Genomic DNA, 27,956 nt, shown 5'->3' with positions numbered 1-27,956 from the left:
GCCCAAATTTGTCTGCACTTTTTTCACATCTTTTCAATATTTCGTGAAATGAAATTTTGGAACCAACAGACAAAATTTGAGTTTTTATTCAAAAGATTTGGTTACTTTTGTTCCATTCTGCTGAAGGAAAGTGCAGACTACAAAAAGACTTTTTTGTGAATTTGGGGAACTGGTTAATTAAAGATTAATTATCACTGGTCTTTGATTTCTCTGTTTTGATATTTTAAGCAAATTATTTGGTTTTAAATTTGCAGATGATTTAGTATATTTGTACATGTTGTACATTGCACAAATTTATAATTTAAACTTATTGTATAATTTTGCATTTACAGTAACAAATCCAAAATGTAAACTACTCTAGCGTAAAACTATTATTATTTATAGTGTTGACACATCGCCTTCTGAAAGCGTCTATGTATTTATGTAGCGGAATGTATGGAAAATACGGTGTCAGCCGGCAATATGTGTTAATATAAATTGTAATATTAACACATCGCCTTCTGAAAGCGTCTATGTATTTATGTAGCGGAATGTATGGAAAATACGGTGTCAGCCGGCAATATGTGTTAATATAAATTGTAATATTAACACATCGCCTTCTGAAAGCGTCTATGTATTTATGTAGCGGAATGTATGGAAAATACGGTGTCAGCCGGCAATATGTGTTAATATAAATTGTAATATTAACATATGCTTCCCTGCCTTTGTTGTTGTGTTGAGTATTCAGGTCATGTCAGTAGAAGAGAACACTTCAGCTAATACACATACAACATGGTGAAATGATTTACTGAAAGTCTCAATTAAATGTCATATGGTTTACATGCAGTGATGGCTTGCTGTGTTGAAGGCTGGCAATATATGTATTGGTTACAAGGGCAATGTAGGTCACAACCATGCAAGGTTGTCAACAAGACTGTCCCTATGTTAAAATTTCAAATGATCTAGTGTTATTTGGAGGGAGGGGCAGTTCTGGATGTTGGATGACAAATACTGATATATGAATGGATTACTGTTTTATTATGATTAAACCAATCAGAAAATTTGGTATTAAACCAATCAGAGCATTTGGTATTAAACCAATCAGAGAATTTTGTATTAAACCAATCAGAAAATCTTGTATTAAACCAATCAGAGCATTTGGTATTAAACCAATCAGAGAATTTTGTATTAAACCAATCAGAAAATTTGTTACAACTCATTCAGTTGCATAAACATTTTTTTTGGCACCAACGCATGCCTTTGACTTACTGTAAAGGGGTTAATTATTCACTGGGTTTTAATTTTGCTTATTTCGCTGACTTGAAAATGCGCTAAATTAAAACCCAGTGAATATATAAAATTTAGCATAGAACACATTATCTAAATGATAAAATCGTGTATTTAAAACCCACTGAATATGCTTGAAATGGGAAATCAGCAAATTTTAAACCCAGTGAAAGTTAGTCATTTGACAGTAGTATATATATATATACCATCTATGATTTTGGATGTAATGAGATTAGTTGGATTCCAGGCTGTGTACTCCTTGGGTTTGACTTTTTGTTTTTTGTTTTTGTCTATAACACCGCTTTTTCCCATTCATGTTTGCTTAAGTTTGACATTATATCATAAGATGAAGATATGCACCATAGTCTGATTTACATCAACAGGATTGATACTGAGCACCACAATTTAAAAAAAAAATCCATTTAGAAGTTTACTGTGAAATGAAACTGTTTTTTTTTAAATATTTAGTTAGTTACAAACTAATCTATATTATAGTTAGTGTAGGCTATGAATTTCAGCAACCTAGCAACTGTAGCCATAGCAACCAGTAAATCCTATTTCTTTATTACTCACGGTGGCATTGTAATGCAATTACTGGTTTTGTCTTATGTCTTTCAGTATTTGGAGTTCCGGTTTAACAGCAAGTTTGTCAGAGTGTTGGGAAGTGCCACGTTCATTTGTCAAATGGTGAGAATTTTTTTTTTATTTGTAACATGAATGCAACATACTGAATGTATAGGAAAAACATACATCATAGCAGAAATACACATCAGATATATAAATATATATATATAAATCAGGAAGATGTCTTTAAATAGTGTTTGCCATTGCCATTACTAAACAAACCATTTATGACACTATGAAACAAGGTTAGACTCACAGAATGTTTTCCGGAATCAATGAAAAGTGAGGGTAAATTGGTCCTGCAATTGATAATCAGGGTTAACAATCACAAATATGATAGATGCAGCTATAAGTATTTGTTGCAGCATAATACAAAACAAAGTAGTAAACACGCCAATAAATGCTGTCCACTGATTTAAAAAACAAACAGAGAATATTGGTATGGATAATGAGGGCAGTATAACTTCTTGAAAACATCTTAAAGTTTTTAAATAAATTGGATTGAAAATCTTCTGTATTGTTTGGACAATAACAATGAAGAGAATCAATACATAAATATTCCATATAAATGATTATTGCAAACGTAGAATCAAATTTGGAAATTTTATAAACTTTATGTATCAATTAAACAAATGCATTATTTTTAAATACTGTAAAATACTTTATTTTAGCTGGAATTAATATTGGCTGAAAAGATTTATGGATGTTTTGTATGGAATTTATTTTCACTGATTTTTGATAAGTTGAGTGTAAAATATAGGAAAATAGTATATTCACTGGATTTTATTTTCACTGAATCATTAATTCCAAGCGAAAATAAAGTATTTTACAGTACAATATTAGGAAAAACAAGATTTCACCAATATCATCAAAATACCAACAACTGACTTTAAACAACACAAAAAATCACACCATCACCCACAACAGATAGATCTGACAACATTTGATAAAACACCAATAATCATGATTTTATATATAGCAGCTTTATTATCCACTGGCATGTAGTGCATGTGAAGGATATAATAGTCACCAATGTATGTTGTCCATACATCTGTTCGAACATCTGTATGTCTGTTCGTTCATATGAAGTCATATCAGGACCACTATTACAGATTCACAAAGACATTTACACAGTGTGATGTTGAAAAAGAAACTAGATCCAATCAAAATATTCAATGACCATATATGGTCATGTGCTTAACTATCATATCTGGAGCACTATGCAGATAGTATTAGAGAGCTTAAGGAGAGAACTCTGGAACTTGTGATTTTGCAATTTTTTTTCTTTCTTACAATCTGTATCACGGTGCATGTGCTAAGGTATCTTTCCATTCGATGATGTCACCATTAACCAGAATGCATTTCAGGTAGTTATTGATATAAGCCTGCACACCATGTGTTCGCTAAGACAACGCATAAAATTAGAATGCCATAATAATTGTGATTATAATAATTAATACAATAATTTACTAGTATTGTATTTGTTTTTTTACTTCAGGTTCTTTATATGGGTATTGCTATATATGCACCATCATTAGCGTTAAATGCAGGTGAGTATACCATTCAAATACTGTAATTTTAAAAATATAAAAATACCATTTTTGAGAATTTGGCTGAATAGCAGAATCTCAATATAAATAAAATATCAACAATCTTATTTTGACAATTAATAGCTTAATTCTATTTGCTGCTACTATAACTCCTGCAGCCTTCACGATTGACGTATATTAGTGATATCTAGTATTGGTGATAGTCAGTTTAACTTGAGTAGTTAAAATATGTTTTGTATTTGTTGAAAAAACATATCAATCATATTGTAGTTCTTTATATACATGTAGATGTTAAACACAATATGCCTAAGATTGCTTGATTCAATTGTATTGTATGTGGTCCTTATTTCTAATTTGATATGATTTAGAAATGTTGGTATAAATATCATTATAATAATATTCCATTTTAGTGACTGGTTTTACATTGTGGGGTTCTGTGCTTACATGTGGATTGGTGTGCACATTTTATACCACTATAGTAAGTATAACATTATAATACTGTGTGCAGCCCTGTTATCTCATTGGTCAATTTGTATCATGTGCAGCCCTGTTATTTCATTGGTCAATTTGTATCATGTGCAGCTCTGTTACCTCATTGGTCAATTTGTATCATGTGCAGCTCTGTTATCTCATTGGTCAATTTGTATCATGTGCAGCCCTGTTATCTCATTGGTCAATTTGTATCATGTTATCTCATTGGTCAATTAGTATCATGTGCAGCTCTGTTATCTTATTGGTCAATTTGTATCATGTGCAGCTCTGTTATCTCATTGGTCAATTTGTATCACGTGCAGCTCTGTTATCTCATTGGTCAATTTGTATCATGTGCAGCCCTGTTATCTCATTGGTCAATTTGTATCATGTGCAGCCCTGTTATCTCATTGGTCAATTTGTATCATGTGCAGCTCTGTTATCTCATTGGTCAATTTGTATCATGTGCAGCCCTGTTATCTCATTGGTCAATTTGTATCATGTGCAGCCCTGTTATCGCATTGGTCAATTTGTATCATGTGCAGCTCTGTTATCTCATTGGTCAATTTGTATCATGTGCAGCTCTGTTATCTCATTGGTCAATTTGTATCATGTGCAGCTCTGTTATCTCATTGGTCAATTTGTATCATGTGCAGCCCTGTCATCTCATTGGTCAATCTGTACTATGTGCAGCCCTGTTATCTCATTGGTCAATTTGTATCATGTGCAGCCATGTTACTTCATTGGTTAATCTGTACCATGTGCAGCCGTGTTATCCTGGTACACTTACTATTAATTTGGAAATTTTACTTATGTGCATAAATTCGCTTGTGAACTGCTAGGCGTAACTGAAATACTAGCATCTACAATGTGTTAACCACACTGTCGCATTCTTTATTCTCATGTTAACACTACATGTTTATTACATTTTTCAACATCTTGCATTATAAATGACTCCTCAGTGCCCATTATATTTTGTAATAACAAGACTTGAATGTTTGCTGAAATATTGGGTTCAACACTGTCTCATCAATTATTGTATACATCCCTGACCTAGCTTTGTTATATCACGCAATAATAGGCAATGTGTCTCCTGACTCATACATCCCAGTGTATGTGCATAACATCACAGTCTGTGTAACTTAATTTTACTGTGTTTTTTTTTTACAAAGGGAGGTATTAAGGCTGTATTGTGGACTGATGTTTTCCAACTTACTGTCATGGTAGCAGGTTTCCTGGCAGTTATAATTCAGGGTTCCATCAATGTTGGTGGATGGGGTGTGGTAATGGAAAGAAGTCGTGCAGGAGGGAGACTGGAATTTGCAAAGTAGGTTTTTAATTTCAGATATCTATTAACATACATTGTATCCATATTCTATATATTTATTGGACATTATATTATTTCATATTTGGAAGACATTTTGCCTCGCTGATGTTGTTAGTGAGAGATGGGATTGGGGTTAACTTTGATTTAAAATTGGTGACATAATTTGTTTACAAAATTTTTTTTCTTTTTCATCACAAATTCATAAAATAGCCTCAGAGTAGTCTGCACTTTCCTTCAGAAAATTGAAGCAAAATTAGCCAAATCTTTTGAGTAAAAGCTGAAAATTGACAGAAATTTGGTTTGTTTGCTATAAAATTTGGGTTCATTTCCAGAAATTTGGAAACATTTTAGAATAATTTGGGCGAGAAAGTGGTGAAAAAACTAAACGTAAGCATGTCATATTGCACACTGATCTGTTTGTGGAATGGTGTTAGAACACTATATACAATACAATAACACTTTATTATCATTAATTAATATAATTATAATTATTTATTATAAATGTTTATCTGATGCGTTGATGATTGTCTTGATTGTTAATATATAACATTGTTAATGTTGTTTTTAATTGAATTGTATTCAGGTATTTGCTTTATTAGTATAGCATGTAAGTGGATATAGGATAATATAATATGCTCAAAATAAATAATATTCTAATGATCTAGTCTATAATAAATTTATTTCTATGTTATGTCCAATATAGATGCACTTTTAGATAGAGCACATATTTATTTGATCACTTTTCCAACTAAATTTTAAAATAATTCTGCAGGGTTTGAACTCAAGGATAGGAGGCATCCAATTTCAAGGTCAAAATTTATAAAATAACCTTAGCATATAGGAATAGTATAGAGAATATTGAAGAAAACTAACATCAAGGAAATTGTCATGGATACCTCTGTGAAGTTTAAGATCTGATTTTATTTATTGTTTTATTCAGCTTTGATCCTGACCCAACCGTACGTCATACCGTCTGGACAGTCTTAATTGGTGGTATATTTACTTGGTTGCCCATATATGGCATTAACCAATCACAAGTACAACGTTACCTCACATGCCGTTCTATGAAAGCTGCAAGAATGTAAGTATGAATTGTTTTCAGCAATGAACTTGGCCTTCTAGGTCTATAACCAAAAATGTCTTGATTGAGAGATATTTATATGTTATATTTTCAGTGCTATCTACCTGAATATTCCTGGATTAGGTCTGATTCTAGCGTTAGCAGCCTGCTCTGGTCTTGTTATGTATGCTTCATATTATGACTGTGATCCATTCACTGCAGGATATGTCAATCAATCAGATCAGGTGAGTGAATACAATCTAAAGTTAAAATGGGATAATGTTGTCATATGGTTAATCAGATCAGGTGAGTGAATACAATCTAAAGTTTAAATGGGATAATGTTGTCATATGGTTAATCAGATCAGGTGAGTGAATACAATCTAAAGTTTAAATGGGATAATGTTGTCATGTGGTTAATCAGATCAGGAGAGTGAATACAATCTAAAGTTTTAATGAGATAATGTTGTCATATGGTTAATCAGATCAGGTGAGTGAATACAATCTAAAGTTTAAATGGGATAATGTTGTCATATGATTAATCAGATCAGGTGAGTGAATACAATCTAAAGTTTAAATGGGATAATGTTGTCATATGGTCAATCAGATCAGGAGAGTGAATACAATCTAAAGTTTTAATGAGATAATGTTGTCATATGGTTAATCAGATCAGGTGAGTGAATACAATCTAAAGTTTAAATGGGATAATGTTGTCATATGGTCAATCAGATCAGGAGAGTGAATACAATCTAAAGTTTTAATGAGATAATGTTGTCATATGGTTAATCAGATCAGGTGAGTGAATACAATCTAAAGTTTTAATGGGATAATGTTGTCATATGGTTAATCAGATCAGGTGAGTGAATACAATCTAAAGTTTAAATGGGATAATGTTGTCATATGGTTAATCAGGTCAGGTGAGTGAATACAATCTAAAGTTTAAATGGGATAATGTTGTCATATGGTTAATCAGGTCAGGTGAGTGAATACAATCTAAAGTTTAAATGGGATAATGTTGTCATATGGTTAATCAGGTCAGGTGAGTGAATGCAATCTAAAGTTTAAATGGGATAATGTTGTCATATGGTTAATCAGATCAGGTGAGTGAATACAATCTAAAGTTTTAATGGGATAATGTTGTCATATGGTTAATCAGATCAGGTGAGTGAATACAATCTAAAGTATAAATGGGATAATGTTGTCATATGGTTAATCAGATCAGGGGAGTGAATACAATCTAAAGTTTAAATGGGATAATGTTGTCATATGGTTAATCAGATCAGGTGAGTGAATACAATCTAAAGTTTTAATGGGGTAATGTTGTCATATGGTTAATCAGATCAGGGGAGTGAATACAATCTAAAGTTTTAATGGGATAATGTTGTCATATGGTCAATCAGATCAGGTGAGTGAATACAATCTAAAGTTTAAATGGGATAATGTTCTCATATGGTTAATCAGATCAGGTGAGTGAATACAATCTAAAGTTTTAATGAGATAATGTTGTCATATGGTTAATCAGATCAGGTGAGTGAATACAATCTAAAGTTTTAATGGGATAATGTTGTCATATGGTTAATCAGATCAGGTGAGTGAATACAATCTAAAGTTTAAATGGGATAATGTTGTCATATGGTCAATCAGATCAGGAGAGTGAATACAATCTAAAGTTTAAATGGGATAATGTTGTCATATGGTTAATCAGATCAGGAGAGTGAATACAATCTAAAGTTTAAATGGGATAATGTTGTCATATGGTTAATCAGATCAGGTGAGTGAATACAATCTAAAGTTAAAATGAGATAATGTTGTCATATGGTTAATCAGATCAGGTGAGTGAATACAATCTAAAGTTTTAATGGGATAATGTTGTCATATGGTCAATCAGATCAGGTGAGTGAATACAATCTAAAGTTTAAATGGGATAATGTTGTCATATGGTTAATCAGATCAGGTGAGTGAATACAATCTAAAGTTTTAATGGGATAATGTTGTCATATGGTTAATCAGATCAGGTGTGTGAATACAATCTAAAGTTTTAATGAGATAATGTTGTCATATGGTTAATCAGATCAGGTGAGTGAATACAATCTAAAGTTAAAATGAGATAATGTTGTCATATGGTTAATCAGATCAGGTGAGTGAATACAATCTAAAGTTTAAATGGGATAATGTTGTCATGTGCTTAATCAGATCAGGTGAGTGAATACAATCTAAAGTTTTAATGGGATAATGTTGTCATATGGTTAATCAGATCAGGTGAGTGAATACAATCTAAAGTTTAAATGGGATAATGTTGTCATATGGTTAATCAGATCAGGTGAGTGAATACAATCTAAAGTTTTAATGGGATAATGTTTTCATATGGTTAATCAGATCAGGTGAGTGAATACAATCTAAAGTTTTAATGGGATAATGTTGTCATATGGTTAATCAGATCAGGTGAGTGAATACAATCTAAAGTTTTAATGGGATAATGTTGTCATGTGGTTAATCAGATCAGGTGAGTGAATACAATCTAAAGTTTTAATGGGATAATGTTGTCATATGGTTAATCAGATCAGGGGAGTGAATACAATCTAAAGTTTAAATGGGATAATGTTGTCATATGGTCAATCAGATCAGGAGAGTGAATACAATCTAAAGTTTAAATGGGATAATGTTGTCATATGGTTAATCAGATCAGGTGAGTGAATACAATCTAAAGTTTAAATGGGATAATGTTGTCATATGGTTAATCAGATCAGGTGAGTGAATACAATCTAAAGTTTTAATGGGATAATGTTGTCATATGGTCAATCAGATCAGGAGAGTGAATACAATCTAAAGTTTAAATGGGATAATGTTGTCATATGGTTAATCAGATCAGGTGAGTGAATACAATCTAAAGTTTAAATGGGATAATGTTGTCATATGGTTAATCAGATCAGGTGAGTGAATACAATCTAAAGTTTAAATGGGATAATGTTGTCATATGGTCAATCAGATCAGGTGAGTGAATACAATCTAAAGTTTTAATGGGATAATGTTGTCATATGGTCAATCAGATCAGGAGAGTGAATACAATCTAAAGTTTAAATGGGATAATGTTGTCATATGGTTAATCAGATCAGGTGAGTGAATACAATCTAAAGTTTTAATGGGATAATGTTGTCATATGGTCAATCAGATCAGGAGAGTGAATACAATCTAAAGTTTAAATGGGATAATGTTGTCATATGGTTAATCAGATCAGGTGAGTGAATACAATCTAAAGTTTAAATGGGATAATGTTGTCATATGGTTAATCAGATCAGGTGAGTGAATACAATCTAAAGTTTAAATGGGATAATGTTGTCATATGGTTAATCAGATCAGGAGAGTGAATACAATCTAAAGTATAAATGGGATAATGTTGTCATATGGTTAATCAGATCAGGTGAGTGAATACAATCTAAAGTTTTAATGGGATAATGTTGTCATATGGTTAATCAGGTCAGGTGAGTGAATGCAATCTAAAGTTTAAATGGGATAATGTTGTCATATGGTTAATCAGATCAGGAGAGTGAATACAATCTAAAGTTTTAATGGGATAATGTTGTCATATGGTTAATCAGATCAGGTGAGTGAATACAATCTAAAGTTTAAATGGGATAATGTTGTCATATGGTTAATCAGGTCAGGTGAGTGAATGCAATCTAAAGTTTAAATGGGATAATGTTGTCATATGGTTAATCAGATCAGGTGAGTGAATACAATCTAAAGTTTAAATGGGATAATGTTGTCATATGGTTAATCAGATCAGGTGTGTGAATACAATCTAAAGTTTTAATGAGATAATGTTGTCATATGGTTAATCAGATCAGGTGAGTGAATACAATCTCAAGTTTTAATGAGATAATGTTGTCATATGGTTAATCAGATCAGGTGAGTGAATACAATCTAAAGTTTTAATGGGATAATGTTGTCATATGGTCAATCAGATCAGGAGAGTGAATGCAATCTAAAGTTTTAATGGGATAATGTTGTCATATGGTTAATCAGATCAGGAGAGTGAATACAATCTAAAGTTTAAATGGGATAATGTTGTCATATGGTTAATCAGATCAGGTGAGTGAATACAATCTAAAGTTTAAATGGGATAATGTTGTCATGTGGTTAATCAGATCAGGTGAGTGAATACAATCTAAAGTTTTAATGAGATAATGTTGTCATATGGTTAATCAGATCAGGTGAGTGAATACAATCTAAAGTTTTAATGAGATAATGTTGTCATATGGTTAATCAGATCAGGTGAGTGAATACAATCTAAAGTTTTAATGGGATAATGTTGTCATATGGTTAATCAGATCAGGTGAGTGAATACAATCTAAAGTTTTAATGGGATAATGTTGTCATATGGTTAATCAGATCAGGTGAGTGAATACAATCTAAAGTTTTAATGGGATAATGTTGTCATATGGTTAATCAGATCAGGTGAGTGAATACAATCTAAAGTTTTAATGGGATAATGTTGTCATATGGTTAATCAGATCAGGTGAGTGAATACAATCTAAAGTTTTAATGGGATAATGTTGTCATATGGTTAATCAGATCAGGTGAGTGAATACAATCTAAAGTTTTAATGGGATAATGTTGTCATATGGTTAATCAGATCAGGTGAGTGAATACAATCTAAAGTTTAAATGGGATAATGTTGTCATATGGTTAATCAGATCAGGTGAGTGAATACAATCTAAAGTTTAAATGGGATAATGTTGTCATATGGTTAATCAGATCAGGTGAGTGAATACAATCTAAAGTTTTAATGGGATAATGTTGTCATATGGTTAATCAGATCAGGTGAGTGAATACAATCTAAAGTTTAAATGGGATAATGTTGTCATATGGTTAATCAGATCAGGTGAGTGAATACAATCTAAAGTTTAAATGGGATAATGTTGTCATATGGTTAATCAGATCAGGTGAGTGAATACAATCTAAAGTTTTAATGGGATAATGTTGTCATATGGTCAATCAGATCAGGTGAGTGAATACAATCTAAAGTTTAAATGGGATAATGTTGTCATATGGTTAATCAGATCAGGTGAGTGAATACAATCTAAAGTTTAAATGGGATAATGTTGTCATATGGTTAATCAGATCAGGTGAGTGAATACAATCTAAAGTTTTAATGGGATAATGTTGTCATATGGTCAATCAGATCAGGTGAGTGAATACAATCTAAAGTTTTAATGGGATAATGTTGTCATATGGTTAATCAGATCAGGTGAGTGAATACAATCTAAAGTTTTAATGGGATAATGTTGTCATGTGGTTAATCAGATCAGGTGAGTGAATACAATCTGAAGTTTAAATGGGATAATGTTGTCATATGGTCAATCAGATCAGGTGAGTGAATACAATCTCAAGTTTTAATGAGATAATGTTGTCATATGGTTAATCAGATCAGGTGAGTGAATACAATCTAAAGTTTAAATGGGATAATGTTGTCATATGGTTAATCAGATCAGGTGAGTGAATACAATCTAAAGTTTTAATGGGATAATGTTGTCATATGGTTAATCAGATCAGGTGAGTGAATACAATCTAAAGTTTAAATGGGATAATGTTGTCATATGGTTAATCAGATCAGGTGAGTGAATACAATCTAAAGTTTTAATGGGATAATGTTGTCATATGGTTAATCAGATCAGGTGAGTGAATACAATCTAAAGTTTAAATGGGATAATGTTGTCATATGGTTAATCAGATCAGGTGAGTGAATACAATCTAAAGTTTTAATGGGATAATGTTGTCATATGGTTAATCAGATCAGGTGAGTGAATACAATCTAAAGTTTAAATGGGATAATGTTGTCATATGGTTAATCAGATCAGGTGAGTGAATACAATCTAAAGTTTAAATGGGATAATGTTGTCATATGGTTAATCAGATCAGGTGAGTGAATACAATCTAAAGTTTAAATGGGATAATGTTGTCATATGGTTAATCAGATCAGGTGAGTGAATACAATCTAAAGTTTTAATGGGATAATGTTGTCATATGGTTAATCAGATCAGGTGAGTGAATACAATCTAAAGTTTTAATGGGATAATGTTGTTATATGGTTAATCAGATCAGGTGAGTGAATACAATCTAAAGTTTAAATGGGATAATGTTGTCATGTGGTTAATCAGATCAGGTGAGTGAATACAATCTAAAGTTTAAATGGGATAATGTTGTCATATGGTTAATCAGATCAGGTGAGTGAATACAATCTAAAGTTTTAATGAGATAATGTTGTCATATGGTTAATCAGATCAGGTGAGTGAATACAATCTAAAGTTTTAATGGGATAATGTTGTTATATGGTTAATCAGATCAGGTGAGTGAATACAATCTAAAGTTTAAATGGGATAATGTTGTCATATGGTTAATCAGATCAGGTGAGTGAATACAATCTAAAGTTTTAATGAGATAATGTTGTCATATGGTTAATCAGATCAGGTGAGTGAATACAATCTAAAGTTTTAATGAGATAATGTTGTCATATGGTCAATCAGATCAGGAGAGTGAATACAATCTAAAGTTTAAATGGGATAATGTTGTCATATGGTCAATCAGATCAGGAGAGTGAATACAAGCTAAAGTTTAAATGGGATAATGTTGTCATATGGTTAATCAGATCAGGTGAGTGAATACAATCTAAAGTTTAAATGGGATAATGTTGTCATATGGTCAATCAGATCAGGAGAGTGAATACAATCTAAAGTTTAAATGGGATAATGTTGTCATATGCTTAATCAGATCAGGAGAGTGAATACAATCTAAAGTTTAAATGGGATAATGTTGTCATATGGTTAATCAGATCAGGTGTGTGAATACAATCTAAAGTTTTAATGAGATAATGTTGTCATATGGTCAATCAGATCAGGAGAGTGAATACAATCTAAAGTTTAAATGGGATAATGTTGTCATATGATTAATCAGATCAGGTGTGTGAATACAATCTAAAGTTTTAATGAGATAATGTTGTCATATGGTCAATCAGATCAGGAGAGTGAATACAATCTAAAGTTTAAATGGGATAATGTTGTCATATGATTAATCAGATCAGGTGAGTGAATACAATCTAAAGTTTAAATGGGATAATGTTGTCATATGATTAATCAGATCAGGTGAGTGAATACAATCTAAAGTTTTAATGAGATAATGTTGTCATATGGTCAATCAGATCAGGAGAGTGAATACAATCTAAAGTTTAAATGGGATAATGTTGTCATATGATTAATCAGATCAGGTGAGTGAATACAATCTAAAGTTTTAATGGGATAATGTTGTCATATGGTTAATCAGATCAGGTGAGTGAATACAATCTAAAGTTTTAATGGGATAATGTTGTCATATGGTTAATCAGGTCAGGTGAGTGAATACAATCTAAAGTTTTAATGGGATAATGTTGTCATATGGTTAATCAGATCAGGTGAGTGAATACAATCTAAAGTTTTAATGGGATAATGTTGTCATATGGTCAATCAGATCAGGAGAGTGAATGCAATCTAAAGTTTTAATGAGATAATGTTGTCATATGGTTAATCAGATCAGGAGAGTGAATACAATCTAAAGTTTAAATGGGATAATGTTGTCATATGGTTAATCAGATCAGGTGTGTGAATACAATCTAAAGTTTAAATGGGATAATGTTGTCATATGGTTAATCAGATCAGGTGTGTGAATACAATCTAAAGTTTAAATGGGATAATGTTGTCATATGGTTAATCAGATCAGGTGAGTGAATACAATCTAAAGTTATAATGGGATAATGTTGTCATGTGGTTAATCAGATCAGGTGAGTGAATACAATCTAAAGTTTTAATGGGATAATGTTGTCATATGGTCAATCAGATCAGGAGAGTGAATACAATCTAAAGTTTAAATGGGATAATGTTGTCATATGGTTAATCAGATCAGGTGTGTGAATACAATCTAAAGTTTTAATGGGATAATGTTGTCATATGGTTAATCAGATCAGGTGAGTGAATACAATCTAAAGTTTTAATGGGATAATGTTGTCATATGGTTAATCAGATCAGGTGAGTGAATACAATCTAAAGTTAAAATGGGATAATGTTGTCATATGGTTAATCAGATCAGGTGAGTGAATACAATCTAAAGTTTAAATGGGATAATGTTGTCATATGGTTAATCAGATCAGGAGAGTGAATACAATCTAAAGTTTAAATTGGATAATGTTGTCATATGGTTAATCAGATCAGGTGAGTGAATACAATCTAAAGTTAAAATGAGATAATGTTGTCATATGGTTAATCAGATCAGGTGAGTGAATACAATCTAAAGTTTTAATGGGATAATGTTGTCATATGGTCAATCAGATCAGGTGAGTGAATACAATCTAAAGTTTAAATGGGATAATGTTGTCATATGGTTAATCAGATCAGGTGAGTGAATACAATCTAAAGTTTAAATGGGATAATGTTGTCATATGGTTAATCAGATCAGGTGAGTGAATACAATCTAAAGTTTTAATGGGATAATGTTTTCATATGGTTAATCAGATCAGGTGAGTGAATACAATCTAAAGTTTTAATGGGATAATGTTGTCATATGGTTAATCAGATCAGGTGAGTGAATACAATCTAAAGTTTTAATGGGATAATGTTGTCATGTGGTTAATCAGATCAGGTGAGTGAATACAATCTAAAGTTTTAATGGGATAATGTTGTCATATGGTTAATCAGATCAGGGGAGTGAATACAATCTAAAGTTTAAATGGGATAATGTTGTCATATGGTCAATCAGATCAGGAGAGTGAATACAATCTAAAGTTTAAATGGGATAATGTTGTCATATGGTTAATCAGATCAGGTGAGTGAATACAATCTAAAGTTTAAATGGGATAATGTTGTCATATGGTTAATCAGATCAGGTGAGTGAATACAATCTAAAGTTTTAATGGGATAATGTTGTCATATGGTCAATCAGATCAGGAGAGTGAATACAATCTAAAGTTTAAATGGGATAATGTTGTCATATGGTTAATCAGATCAGGTGAGTGAATACAATCTAAAGTTTAAATGGGATAATGTTGTCATATGATTAATCAGATCAGGTGAGTGAATACAATCTAAAGTTTTAATGAGATAATGTTGTCATATGGTCAATCAGATCAGGAGAGTGAATACAATCTAAAGTTTAAATGGGATAATGTTGTCATATGATTAATCAGATCAGGTGAGTGAATACAATCTAAAGTTTTAATGGGATAATGTTGTCATATGGTTAATCAGATCAGGTGAGTGAATACAATCTAAAGTTTTAATGGGATAATGTTGTCATATGGTTAATCAGGTCAGGTGAGTGAATACAATCTAAAGTTTTAATGGGATAATGTTGTCATATGGTTAATCAGATCAGGTGAGTGAATACAATCTAAAGTTTTAATGGGATAATGTTGTCATATGGTCAATCAGATCAGGAGAGTGAATGCAATCTAAAGTTTTAATGAGATAATGTTGTCATATGGTTAATCAGATCAGGAGAGTGAATACAATCTAAAGTTTAAATGGGATAATGTTGTCATATGGTTAATCAGATCAGGTGTGTGAATACAATCTAAAGTTTAAATGGGATAATGTTGTCATATGGTTAATCAGATCAGGTGTGTGAATACAATCTAAAGTTTAAATGGGATAATGTTGTCATATGGTTAATCAGATCAGGTGAGTGAATACAATCTAAAGTTATAATGGGATAATGTTGTCATGTGGTTAATCAGATCAGGTGAGTGAATACAATCTAAAGTTTTAATGGGATAATGTTGTCATATGGTCAATCAGATCAGGAGAGTGAATACAATCTAAAGTTTAAATGGGATAATGTTGTCATATGGTTAATCAGATCAGGTGTGTGAATACAATCTAAAGTTTTAATGGGATAATGTTGTCATATGGTTAATCAGATCAGGTGAGTGAATACAATCTAAAGTTTTAATGGGATAATGTTGTCATATGGTTAATCAGATCAGGTGAGTGAATACAATCTAAAGTTAAAATGGGATAATGTTGTCATATGGTTAATCAGATCAGGTGAGTGAATACAATCTAAAGTTTAAATGGGATAATGTTGTCATATGGTTAATCAGATCAGGAGAGTGAATACAATCTAAAGTTTAAATTGGATAATGTTGTCATATGGTTAATCAGATCAGGTGAGTGAATACAATCTAAAGTTTAAATTGGATAATGTTGTCATATGGTTAATCAGATCAGGTGAGTGAATACAATCTAAAGTTTAAATGGGATAATGTTGTCATATGGTTAATCAGATCAGGTGAGTGAATACAATCTAAAGTTTTAATGAGATAATGTTGTTATATAGTTAATCAGATCAGGTGAGTGAATACAATCTAAAGTTTAAATGAGATAATGTTGTCATATGGTTAATCAGATCAGGTGAGTGAATACAATCTAAAGTTTAAATGGGATAATGTTGTCATATGGTTAATCAGATCAGGTGAGTGAATACAATCTAAAGTTTTAATGGGATAATGTTGTCATATGGTTAATCAGATCAGGTGAGTGAATACAATCTAAAGTTTAAATTGGATAATGTTGTCATATGGTTAATCAGATCAGGTGAGTGAATACAATCTAAAGTTTAAATTGGATAATGTTGTCATATGGTTAATCAGATCAGGTGAGTGAATACAATCTAAAGTTTAAATTGGATAATGTTGTCATATGGTTAATCAGATCAGGTGAGTGAATACAATCTAAAGTTTAAATGGGATAATGTTGTCATATGGTTAATCAGATCAGGTGAGTGAATACAATCTAAAGTTTTAATGGGATAATGTTGTCATATGGTTAATCAGATCAGGTGAGTGAATACAATCTAAAGTTTAAATTGGATAATGTTGTCATATGGTTAATCAGATCAGGTGAGTGAATACAATCTAAAGTTTAAATTGGATAATGTTGTCATATGGTTAATCAGATCAGGTGAGTGAATACAATCTAAAGTTTTAATGGGATAATGTTGTCATATGGTTAATCAGATCAGGTGTGTGAATACAATCTAAAGTTTTAATGAGATAATGTTGTCATATGGTTAATCAGATCAGGTGAGTGAATACAATCTAAAGTTTAAATGGGATAATGTTGTCATATGGTTAATCAGATCAGGTGAGTGAATACAATCTAAAGTTTAAATTGGATAATGTTGTCATATGGTTAATCAGATCAGGTGAGTGAATACAATCTAAAGTTTAAATTGGATAATGTTGTCATATGGTTAATCAGATCAGGTGAGTGAATACAATCTAAAGTTTAAATGGGATAATGTTGTCATATGGTTAATCAGATCAGGTGAGTGAATACAATCTAAAGTTTTAATGAGATAATGTTGTTATATAGTTAATCAGATCAGGTGAGTGAATACAATCTAAAGTTTAAATGAGATAATGTTGTCATATGGTTAATCAGATCAGGTGAGTGAATACAATCTAAAGTTTAAATGGGATAATGTTGTCATATGGTTAATCAGATCAGGTGAGTGAATACAATCTAAAGTTTTAATGAGATAATGTTGTCATATGGTTAATCAGATCAGGTGAGTGAATACAATCTAAAGTTTTAATGGGATAATGTTGTCATATGGTCAATCAGATCAGGAGAGTGAATACAATCTAAAGTTTAAATGGGATAATGTTGTCATATGGTTAATCAGATCAGGTGAGTGAATACAATCTAAAGTTTAAATGGGATAATGTTGTCATATGGTTAATCAGATCAGGTGAGTGAATACAATCTAAAGTTTAAATGGGATAATGTTGTCATATCGTTAATCAGATCAGGTGAGTGAATACAATCTAAAGTTTTAATGGGATAATGTTGTCATATGGTTAATCAGATCAGGTGTGTGAATACAATCTAAAGTTTTAATGAGATAATGTTGTCATATGGTTAATCAGATCAGGTGAGTGAATACAATCTAAAGTTTTAATGAGATAATGTTGTCATATGGTTAATCAGATCAGGTGAGTGAATACAATCTAAAGTTTAAATGGGATAATGTTGTCATATGGTTAATCAGATCAGGTGAGTGAATACAATCTAAAGTTTTAATGAGATAATGTTGTTATATAGTTAATCAGATCAGGTGAGTGAATACAATCTAAAGTTTAAATGAGATAATGTTGTCATATGGTTAATCAGATCAGGTGAGTGAATACAATCTAAAGTTTAAATGGGATAATGTTGTCATATGGTTAATCAGATCAGGTGTGTGAATACAATCTAAAGTTTTAATGAGATAATGTTGTCATATGGTTAATCAGATCAGGTGAGTGAATACAATCTAAAGTTTTAATGAGATAATGTTGTCATATGGTTAATCAGATCAGGTGAGTGAATACAATCTAAAGTTTAAATGGGATAATGTTGTCATATGGTTAATCAGATCAGGTGAGTGAATACAATCTAAAGTTTAAATGGGATAATGTTGTCATATGGTTAATCAGATCAGGTGAGTGAATACAATCTCAAGTTTAAATGGGATAATGTTGTCATATGGTTAATCAGATCAGGTGAGTGAATACAATCTAAAGTTTAAATGGGATAATGTTGTCATATGGTTACAATAGCATGACTATATTTCTATAAAATTGTAATACACATTCAAAATAGTCACATTCAAAATAGAAGTCACACACATTCGTTTTGAGCAATGATGAACCAGAAATTCCCCATTTCTCATGCGTAGATGATGTAATAGAATAATAAGTCCATTGTGTTGTGACATTTTAATGGAAGCAGTGTTTTCTAATCCTGATTTTTCAGGATACATTTAAAACCTCAGATGATTTTATTTTCAGTGAAATTTTGTACCAAATTTGAGCTTTATGTTAGGTTACAGGAAGTTTACTCTTGATCATTTTGAAAACATTAAAAATGTTAAATTAGGAATTACAAAATTAATATGGAGAATTTTTTAGGGCAAGATGCTTCCCAGAGTGTGAAAAATTAAATGTAAATTCTTACTGTTTTCAAAATTTAGTTACTTCATTAGTACATTTAGATAATTTGTGATTGTTGGAATCATGCATAATAATTTACTTTCTCTTATCAGTGCTGTGTTGTTGAATAAACATTAATATGATTACATCTGAGCCGAGTTTTAATGGGCATAGCATGCATGCGTGGACTGCTGATAATTTAACACTGTACACATCCTGAAATTCCCTTATTCAAGAAAGTATACAAATTAAGCAGGAGTTCAGGTATACATTGATGGATTTTGAATGTTTGAATTGATCTTTGATTAGTTTATTTGAATTCTGTTATTTTGTTTTCAGCTGATGCCTTACTTTGTGATGGATATCTTGAGTTTTCTTCCTGGTCTTCCAGGTTTATTTGTGGCATGTATGTTTAGTGGAGCTTTGAGGTAAGCATAAACTAGTAACTAAAAGCAGAAAACTGCTTCTTGCATGTAAATATTATATTGCTATATTTGTCTTGTGTTGTCACTCATTCTTATACAATCTATTTATTAGTCCCAGTTGAACGTAGTCTGAAACAGGGACTTATGTCTTGGGATCTGTCCACCTCTAGATCTGACCGTTCAACATTATTTTTTGTACTTGTGCCTTGGACCAATTTTTTGCCTTGCCTGTAATGAACTTAAAGACAAGTCATGTCTATCTGGCATTGTTCTGACATGCCCTGACTGATTATGTTGAAACGCTCTATATATATAATACATTAAGTCACACATGTACATATGTCTGTGTTTGATGGGTCAACTTCATTCAAACTTAATACATACATTGGACATTATGGGACCTTGATGCACATAAAACTTGGTATTTAAATCAGTAATAGTGTGTTACTGATGCATGTCATCTAAATAGTTGGTGCCCATTTTGGGTTTTATCCATTTTTTAATTAACTTATATGGATTTGTTATTAAAATGAAATTTAATCATCTGATTTGTGACTGATGTGCTAACATTAAAAATTAATGTAGTATTTAATTATAGTTTGTTACTAATGCACAACATTTATGTTTGATTGGATTTAAAATGACAGGTGGCCATTTTGATGTGCCCTTCTATTCAAAGTTGAATATAACTCTGTGTTCTCAAATGTTAATCCAAGTGGCATTCAGAATATAATTTATTATTATATAATTTACATCTGTCACCGTAAAGTAAGTTGCAGCCTGTCTTAATTTTGTGGTATTGCACTGGGTATTTTCATTCTACCATATAAGGAAATGCGAATTCCAAATATGGAATGATTACGTGCGTACACATCCTCTAGTAATAAAAACAAACATGGCTGCCCCCAGGGACCGGACCGGACCGGACCACACACAATGAAGTTTGCTAAATCTGTTCTAAACTTTTTGTATTTTGGAATTCCCAATGGTGTATCCCTGGGAAGAAAAGTTGTATAATATGAAAGTTATTATGAGGATACTGCAAAGTATGCACTCTGACAGTGCATGGTCGCATCAACCTCCATTGCGTGTCGGTCGACACTCCTGCTGTACTGTCTTCGTGCATACTTTGTGGTACACTCAAAATAATCTCATAATTATTACACTTCAATGAAGTGATCCATAATATTGGTAATAGTTTTAATGAATTACAAATATTTGTTTGCTTTCATTTGCTAGTACTGTCTCATCTGGGTTGAACTCACTCGCTGCTGTAACTGGTGAGGATATTATAAAACAAATATGGCCCAAAATGGATGACAATAAATACACAAAGATAACAAAAATTCTAGGTAAGGTAGACACTGTATTTTTGAGTGTTAATTGTTTAATTTTTTCATGATTTCATGATTTTATGCCATTCGGGAAAACAAAAGTCACAAAACAATTCTTACTCTGAAAAAATTTCATGATTTCACTAACTTGGAAAACTAAATATATAATATATAAATATATAAAATATTTTTTCAGATTTTCTCAGATTGCAGTTAGTATGCAAATGTTCAAGAACTAATACAACATATGTCTTCATCAATTCTTATTACTAAAAATTAAGTCCGATTGCTTTGATATTACATATATACATGTAGGTACTACATGTGGACCTCTCTCAGATTTGTTCATTTTGTGATGATATCTTCAATTCTCTAATTTTGGTGAATATTTTTGTAATTTTTGGTAAAAAGTGATATTTTCAAGTCCGATTGCTTTGATACTATACATATTGTTCATTTTCTAATGATGTCTTCAGTTCTTTAATTGAAATGTGCATTGCTAACAGCGGAGCTATCTCAGCCGACAGGCTGCTTGTATTTGTCACATATACTGTTACTATGTTCTCATTGTACACTCACCTGTGACTGTTATTTACTGCAGCTCTTTCATATGGACTCCTATGCATATTTATGGCATATATATCATCCCTAATGGGAAGTGTCTTGCAGGTAAACTTTATTATTTATTATGTTCTCTTTCTGACATACACTGTCATTTATCTTGGCTTGGACCATGACTGCTGCCAAGCTTTCTACTTTTCAAAGTCAGACATCATGACAGCTTGCTCCAGGGAGCAGAGCTAACTTGCTCTAAAGCTTCAGAAAAAGAAAAAAGAAGGAAAAAAAAACCTCACCCTTTCAAACAATGTGCTGACTTAGTAAACATTCATAGAACAACCCTACAATATTAAATTTAGTAAAAGTGAATATTTCTACTTTGAGTTTAATAAATGATATTGTCGGATCACAGATTTGATATCTTGTCTATTCCCCATATTCATTTATGAGAAGATATGTTCCATATGAACAACTTTTACATCAGTTTACATTGTTACATTTTGTAATTGACTTACCACTGCAAGACCTCACATAATGTATTGATGGCACGAAACAGACGTCTGCTGCAAAATCAAATGATTTAATGTTAGTAAAAAAATATGCACATACTGATACACACAAATAATTCATATTTGTGACATACGTCTTGTCAGATATCATCTGTGATGTACATCTTGTCAGATGTCATCTGTGATGTACACCTTGTCAGATGTCATCTGTGATTGTACGTGAGTCAGCTACAACCATGTGTTTGTCATTCAAGTCACATGATTAGCACATTTCAAAGTTATTGGTCTTCTTCTGGGATTAAATTGATTACTGATTTTCTTATGCAAACTCCTATAAGATTATATTTCTGTTTGTGTGTTTGACATGTTTCAATGATTAAATATTTGAGACAGCTATATACTCTCTTCAACATGTATTCTACAGGCAGCGTTGAGTATATTTGGCATGATTGGGGGTCCTCTACTTGGACTTTTCTCATTGGGTATGTTCTTTCCTTGGGCCAATAGTAAGGTAAGTGTTTTCTGCAACTCAGTACCATGCTACACTATCTGTTGTCAATAATGTATCTACCAAACTTGTATATTCTGCTTTATAAACAAAATTGATTAATATAAAATGAAGAATTGATGGAGGTAAAAAAATAATATTTTTTTTCTGAAAATAAGGGTACATAAATGAATGGGATAATTCAATTACTGAAGCTTTTCAGGTTATTCATGTTGATCCTTCATTACGTTCACGTATAGGACTCTTACCGTAATGACACAGCTACTCAGTTTAAAATAACACTGTTAACAATTTTGTTTATTAAATAGGGTGCTGTGGTTGGACTTTTTTCCGGATTAATAATGTCATTCTGGGTTGGCATTGGAGGATTCATATACAAACCATTTGTAGAAAAACCACCACTAGAGACATATAACTGCCCTAATGAGACAGTCAGTAATATAACCACCACTACTATGCAGTATGTAAGTGGACAAACTACAGCGGCATTCAACACTATAACAACACAGGAAGCACCAGTCACTATTATACAGGATACATAGTAAGTTTATCACTGTGAATGCAGTCTTATTTACTTTAGCAGCCACTATGAGTTTAGGTTTATATGTTCACTTTATAGTTAGTAACATCTCGTAATTGTGTTTATTTGTTTGTGTACTCTGCTACTTTATTGTTACATCTAGTAATCTTATTTGGGTATTTAATTCATGTTTGCTTTATAGCCCTGCTATTGCTGACTACTACTCTATCTCTTATCTGTACTATGGTGGTGTAGCCTGGATTGCAGTGATCGTGGTGGGACTCATTGTTAGCTTCATCACAGGTAAGCTTCACTACCACATTCAAAAACGGATTAAAGATACTTTATTTGCATACCTACTGGCTGTGGACAGGCTGTGGTCTAGTTGTGCGGACTGGTTGTGCGGACTGGTAGTGAACTGTTTGTGGACTGTTTGTGAACTGGTTTTGAAGTGGTTGTGGACTGGTTGTGGACTGGTAGTGAACTGGTTTTGGACTGGTTGTGAACTGGTTTTGGACTGGTTGTGAACTGGTTGTGGACTGGTAGTGAACTGGTTTTGGACTGGTTGTGAACTGGTTGTGGACTGGTAGTGAACTGGTTTTGGACTGGTTATGTGAACTGGTTGTGGACTGGTTCTGTGGACTAGTTGTGAACTTGAATTTTAGAGGGGATATGTGGATTGGTTTTGAACTGGTGTGGATTGGCAGTGAACTGGTGTGGATTGGCAGTGAACTGGTTGTCTGGACTGGTTGTGAACTGGTTGAGAACTAGTTTTGGACTTTTAGTGAACTGGTTTTAGACTGGTTATGTGGATTGGTTTCGAACTGGTTGTGTGGATTGGTAGTAAACTGGTTGTCTGGATTGATTGTGAACTGGTTGTGGACTGGTGGTGGACTGGTTGTGAACTGGTTGTGGACTGGTAGTGAACTGGTTGTGGACTGGTTTTGGACTGGTTGTGAACTGGTTTTGGACTGGTTGTGGACTGGTTGTGAACTGGTTGTGGACTGGTAGTGAACTGGTTTTGAACTGGTTGTGAACTGGTAGTGAACTGGTTTTGGACTGGTTATGTGAACTGGTTGTGTGGACTGGTTGTGGACTGGTTGTGAACTTGAATTTTGGAGGGGATTTGTGGATTGGTTTTGAACTGGTGTGGATTGGCAGTGAACTGGTTGTCTGGACTGGTTGTGAACTAGTTGTGGACTGGTAGTAAACTGGTTGAGAACTAGCTTTGGACTGGTAGTGAACTGGTTTTAGACTGGTTATGTGGATTGGTTTCGAACTGGTTGTGGACTGGTAATGAACTGGTTTTGGACTGGTTGTGAACTGGTTTTGGACTGGTTGTGAACCTCGTTGTGACTGGTAGTGAACTGGTTTTGAACTGGTTGTGAACTGGTTGTGGACTGGTAGTGAACTGGTTTTGGACTGGTTATGTGAACTAGTTGTGTAGACTGGTTGTGGACTGGTTGTGGACTGGGTCTGTGGACTGGTTGTGGACTGGTTCTGTGGACTGGTTGTGAACTTGAATTTTGGAGGGGATAACCCCCATAGACATTTATTCTGATCACAAGAAGTGTTCACACCAATATGTCTTTGTACTACATGTATGTTGTAACAAAATGAAATAGATCATGATAATAACATAATTATAAGATGTAATTTGTGCATAACTCTACCCATGTTGAATTACTGATGCACATCATTTAATTTTGTGTATAACTTCCAGTTTGACTTTCGATACTAATCTGTAATGGGGATTGATGTCATTTCATGACTGTTTTTTAAATAGGGCCAACAAAACCTGAAGAAGTTGATCCAAAGACAATCAGTCCTTTGGCTGATAAATGTTGTTGTTGCTTATCTGCCAGCACTCGTGAGACATTATACTGTGGTGTTCAGTTCAAAGTGGAAGAAGAGGAGAAAAAATATAGTCTTGATAACAAACCAAACATAGCTGTAAGTAATAATGTTTTTATACAAATAAATATCTAACTGCATTCGTAATGACATAATTACACTTGAAACAACCAATCAGTGACATATTACAGTTCAAACAGCCAATCAATCACATATTACAATTCAAACAGCCAGTCAATCACATATTACAATTCAAACAGCCAGTCAATCACATATTACAATTCAAACAGCCAATCAATCACATATTACAATTCAAGCAGCAAATCAATCACATATTACAATTAAAACAGCCAATCAATCACATATTACAATTCAAACAGCCAATCAATCACATATTACAATTCAAACAGACAAACAATCACATATTACAATTCAAAAGGCCAATCAATGACACATTGCAATTCAAATAACCAATCAATGACATATTACAATTCAAACAGCCAGTCAATCACATATTACAATTCAAACAGCCAGTCAATCACATATTACAATTCAAACAGCCAATCAATCACATATTACAATTCAAACAGACAAACAATCACATATTACAATTCAAAAGGCCAATCAATGACACATTGCAATTCAAATAACCAATCAATGACATATTACAATTCAAACAGCCAATCAATCACATATTACAATTCAAACAGCCAATCACTCACATATTCCAATTCAAACAGACAATCAATCACATATTACAATTCAAACAGCCAATCAATCAATCACATATTACAATTCAAAAAGCCAAGCAGTGACACATTACAATTCAAACAGTCGTGCAGTGACTTATTATAATTCAAACAGCCAATCAATGACACATTGCAATTCAAACAGCCAATCAATCAATCACATATTACAATTCAAACAGCCAATCAATGACACATTACAATTCAAACAGCCAAGCAGTGACTTATTACAATTCAAACAGCCAATCAATGACACATTGCAATTCAAACAAGCAATCAATGACATATTACAATTCAAACAGCCAATCAATCAATCACATAATACAATTCAAACAGCCAATCAATGACATATAACAATTCAAACAGCCAATCAATCACACATTACAATTCAAAAAGCCAATCAGTGACTCGTTACAATTCAAAAAGCCAATCAATCACATATTACAATTCAAACAGTCAATCAATGACACATTACAATTCAAAAAGCCAATCAATGACATATTACAATTCAAACAGTCAATCAATGACATATTACAATTCAAACAGTCAATCAATGACATATTACAATTCAAACAGTCAATCAATCACACATTACAATTCAAAAAACCAATCAATGACACATTACAATTCAAACAGCCAATCAATCGCATATTATAATTCAAACAGCCAATCAATCACATATTACAATTCAAACAGCCAATCAATCACATATTACAATTCAAACAGCCAATTAATCACATATTACAATTCAAACAGCCAAGCAGTGACTTATTACAATTCAAAAAGCCAATCAATGACACATTGCAATTTAAACAGCCAATCAATCACATATTACAATTCAAAAAACCAATCAATGACACATTGCAATTCAAACAAACAATCAATGACACATTGCAATTCAAACAGCCAATCAATCACATATTACAATTCAAACAGCCAATCAATGACATATTACAATTCAAAAAGCCAATCAATGACAGGTTACAATTCAAACTGCTAAGCAGTGACTTATTACAATTCAAACAGCCAATCAGTGACACATCGCAATTCAAACAGCCATTCAATCACATATTACAATTCAAAAAGCCAATCAGTGACTCGTTACAATTCAAAAAGCCGATCAATCACATATTACAATTCAAACAGTCAATCAATGACATATTACATTTCAAAAAGCCAATCAATGACACATTACAATTCAATTCAAACAGCCAATCAGTGACTCATTACAATTCAAACAGCCGAGCAGTGACTTATTACAATTCAAACAGCCAATCAATGACACATTGCAATTCAAACAGCCAATCAATCACATATTACAATTCAAACAGCCAAGCAGTGACTTATTACAATTCAAAAAACCAATCAATGACACCTTGCAATTCAAACAAGCAATCAATGACATATTACAATTCAAACAGCCAATCAATCACATAATACATTTCAAACAGCCAATCAATCACATATTACAATTCAAACAGCCAATCAATCACATATTACAATTCAAACAGCCAATCAATCACATATTACAATTCAAACAGCCAAGCAGTGACTTATTACAATTCAAAAAACCAATCAATGACACCTTGCAATTCAAACAAGCAATCAATGACATATTACAATTCAAACAGCCAATCAATCACATAATACATTTCAAACAGCCAATCAATCACATATTACAATTCAAACAGCCAATCAATCACATATTACAATTCAAAAAGCCAATCAGTGACTCGTTACAATTCAAAAAGCCGATCAATCACATATTACAATTCAAACAGTCAATCAATGGCATATTACATTTCAAAAAGCCAATCAATGACACATTATAATTCAATTCAAACAGCCAATCAGTGACTTATTACAATTCAAAAAGCCAATCAATCACATATTACAATTCAAAAAGCCAATCAGTGACTCATTACAATTCAAAAATCCAATCAATCACATATTACAATTCAAACAGTCAATCAATGACATATTACAATTGAAAAAGCCAATCAATCACATATTACAATTCAAACAGCCAATCAATCACATATTACAATTCAAAATCCAATCAATGACACATTACAATTCAAACAGCCAAGCAGTGACTTATTACAATTCAAACAGCCAATCAATGACACATTGCAATTCAAACAACCTATCAATCACATATTACAATTCAAAAAGCCAATCAATGACACATTACAATTCAAACAGCCA

The 27,956-nt window shown here is 32.3% G+C and overlaps 1 protein-coding gene across 2 annotated transcripts in view; it reads left to right on the top strand.

Moving 5' to 3' along the window:
- LOC102800469 (sodium-coupled monocarboxylate transporter 1-like) overlaps positions 1 to 27,956 on the top strand; it is a 66,055-nt gene that overhangs the window by 23,799 nt on the left and 14,300 nt on the right. For both annotated transcript variants that reach the window (XM_085499078.1, XM_085499077.1), the window contains exons 2-14: positions 1,885 to 1,953; positions 3,389 to 3,440; positions 3,851 to 3,918; positions 5,084 to 5,238; positions 6,179 to 6,319; positions 6,414 to 6,543; positions 19,634 to 19,722; positions 20,959 to 21,071; positions 21,655 to 21,722; positions 22,545 to 22,631; positions 22,937 to 23,169; positions 23,351 to 23,451; positions 24,935 to 25,101. In XM_085499078.1, coding sequence (XP_085355204.1) covers positions 1,885 to 1,953; positions 3,389 to 3,440; positions 3,851 to 3,918; positions 5,084 to 5,238; positions 6,179 to 6,319; positions 6,414 to 6,543; positions 19,634 to 19,722; positions 20,959 to 21,071; positions 21,655 to 21,722; positions 22,545 to 22,631; positions 22,937 to 23,169; positions 23,351 to 23,451; positions 24,935 to 25,101 — 1,473 coding nt within the window. The remainder of the gene's footprint in view (positions 1 to 1,884; positions 1,954 to 3,388; positions 3,441 to 3,850; positions 3,919 to 5,083; positions 5,239 to 6,178; positions 6,320 to 6,413; positions 6,544 to 19,633; positions 19,723 to 20,958; positions 21,072 to 21,654; positions 21,723 to 22,544; positions 22,632 to 22,936; positions 23,170 to 23,350; positions 23,452 to 24,934; positions 25,102 to 27,956) is intronic.

The sequence above is a fragment of the Saccoglossus kowalevskii genome, chromosome 5 (genome assembly GCF_978046115.1).
Source record: "Saccoglossus kowalevskii chromosome 5, keSacKowa6.1, whole genome shotgun sequence".
NCBI lineage: Eukaryota > Metazoa > Hemichordata > Enteropneusta > Harrimaniidae > Saccoglossus > Saccoglossus kowalevskii.
Note: the sequence above shows the minus strand (reverse complement) of the source record. Positions and strands in the feature narration are given on the sequence as shown.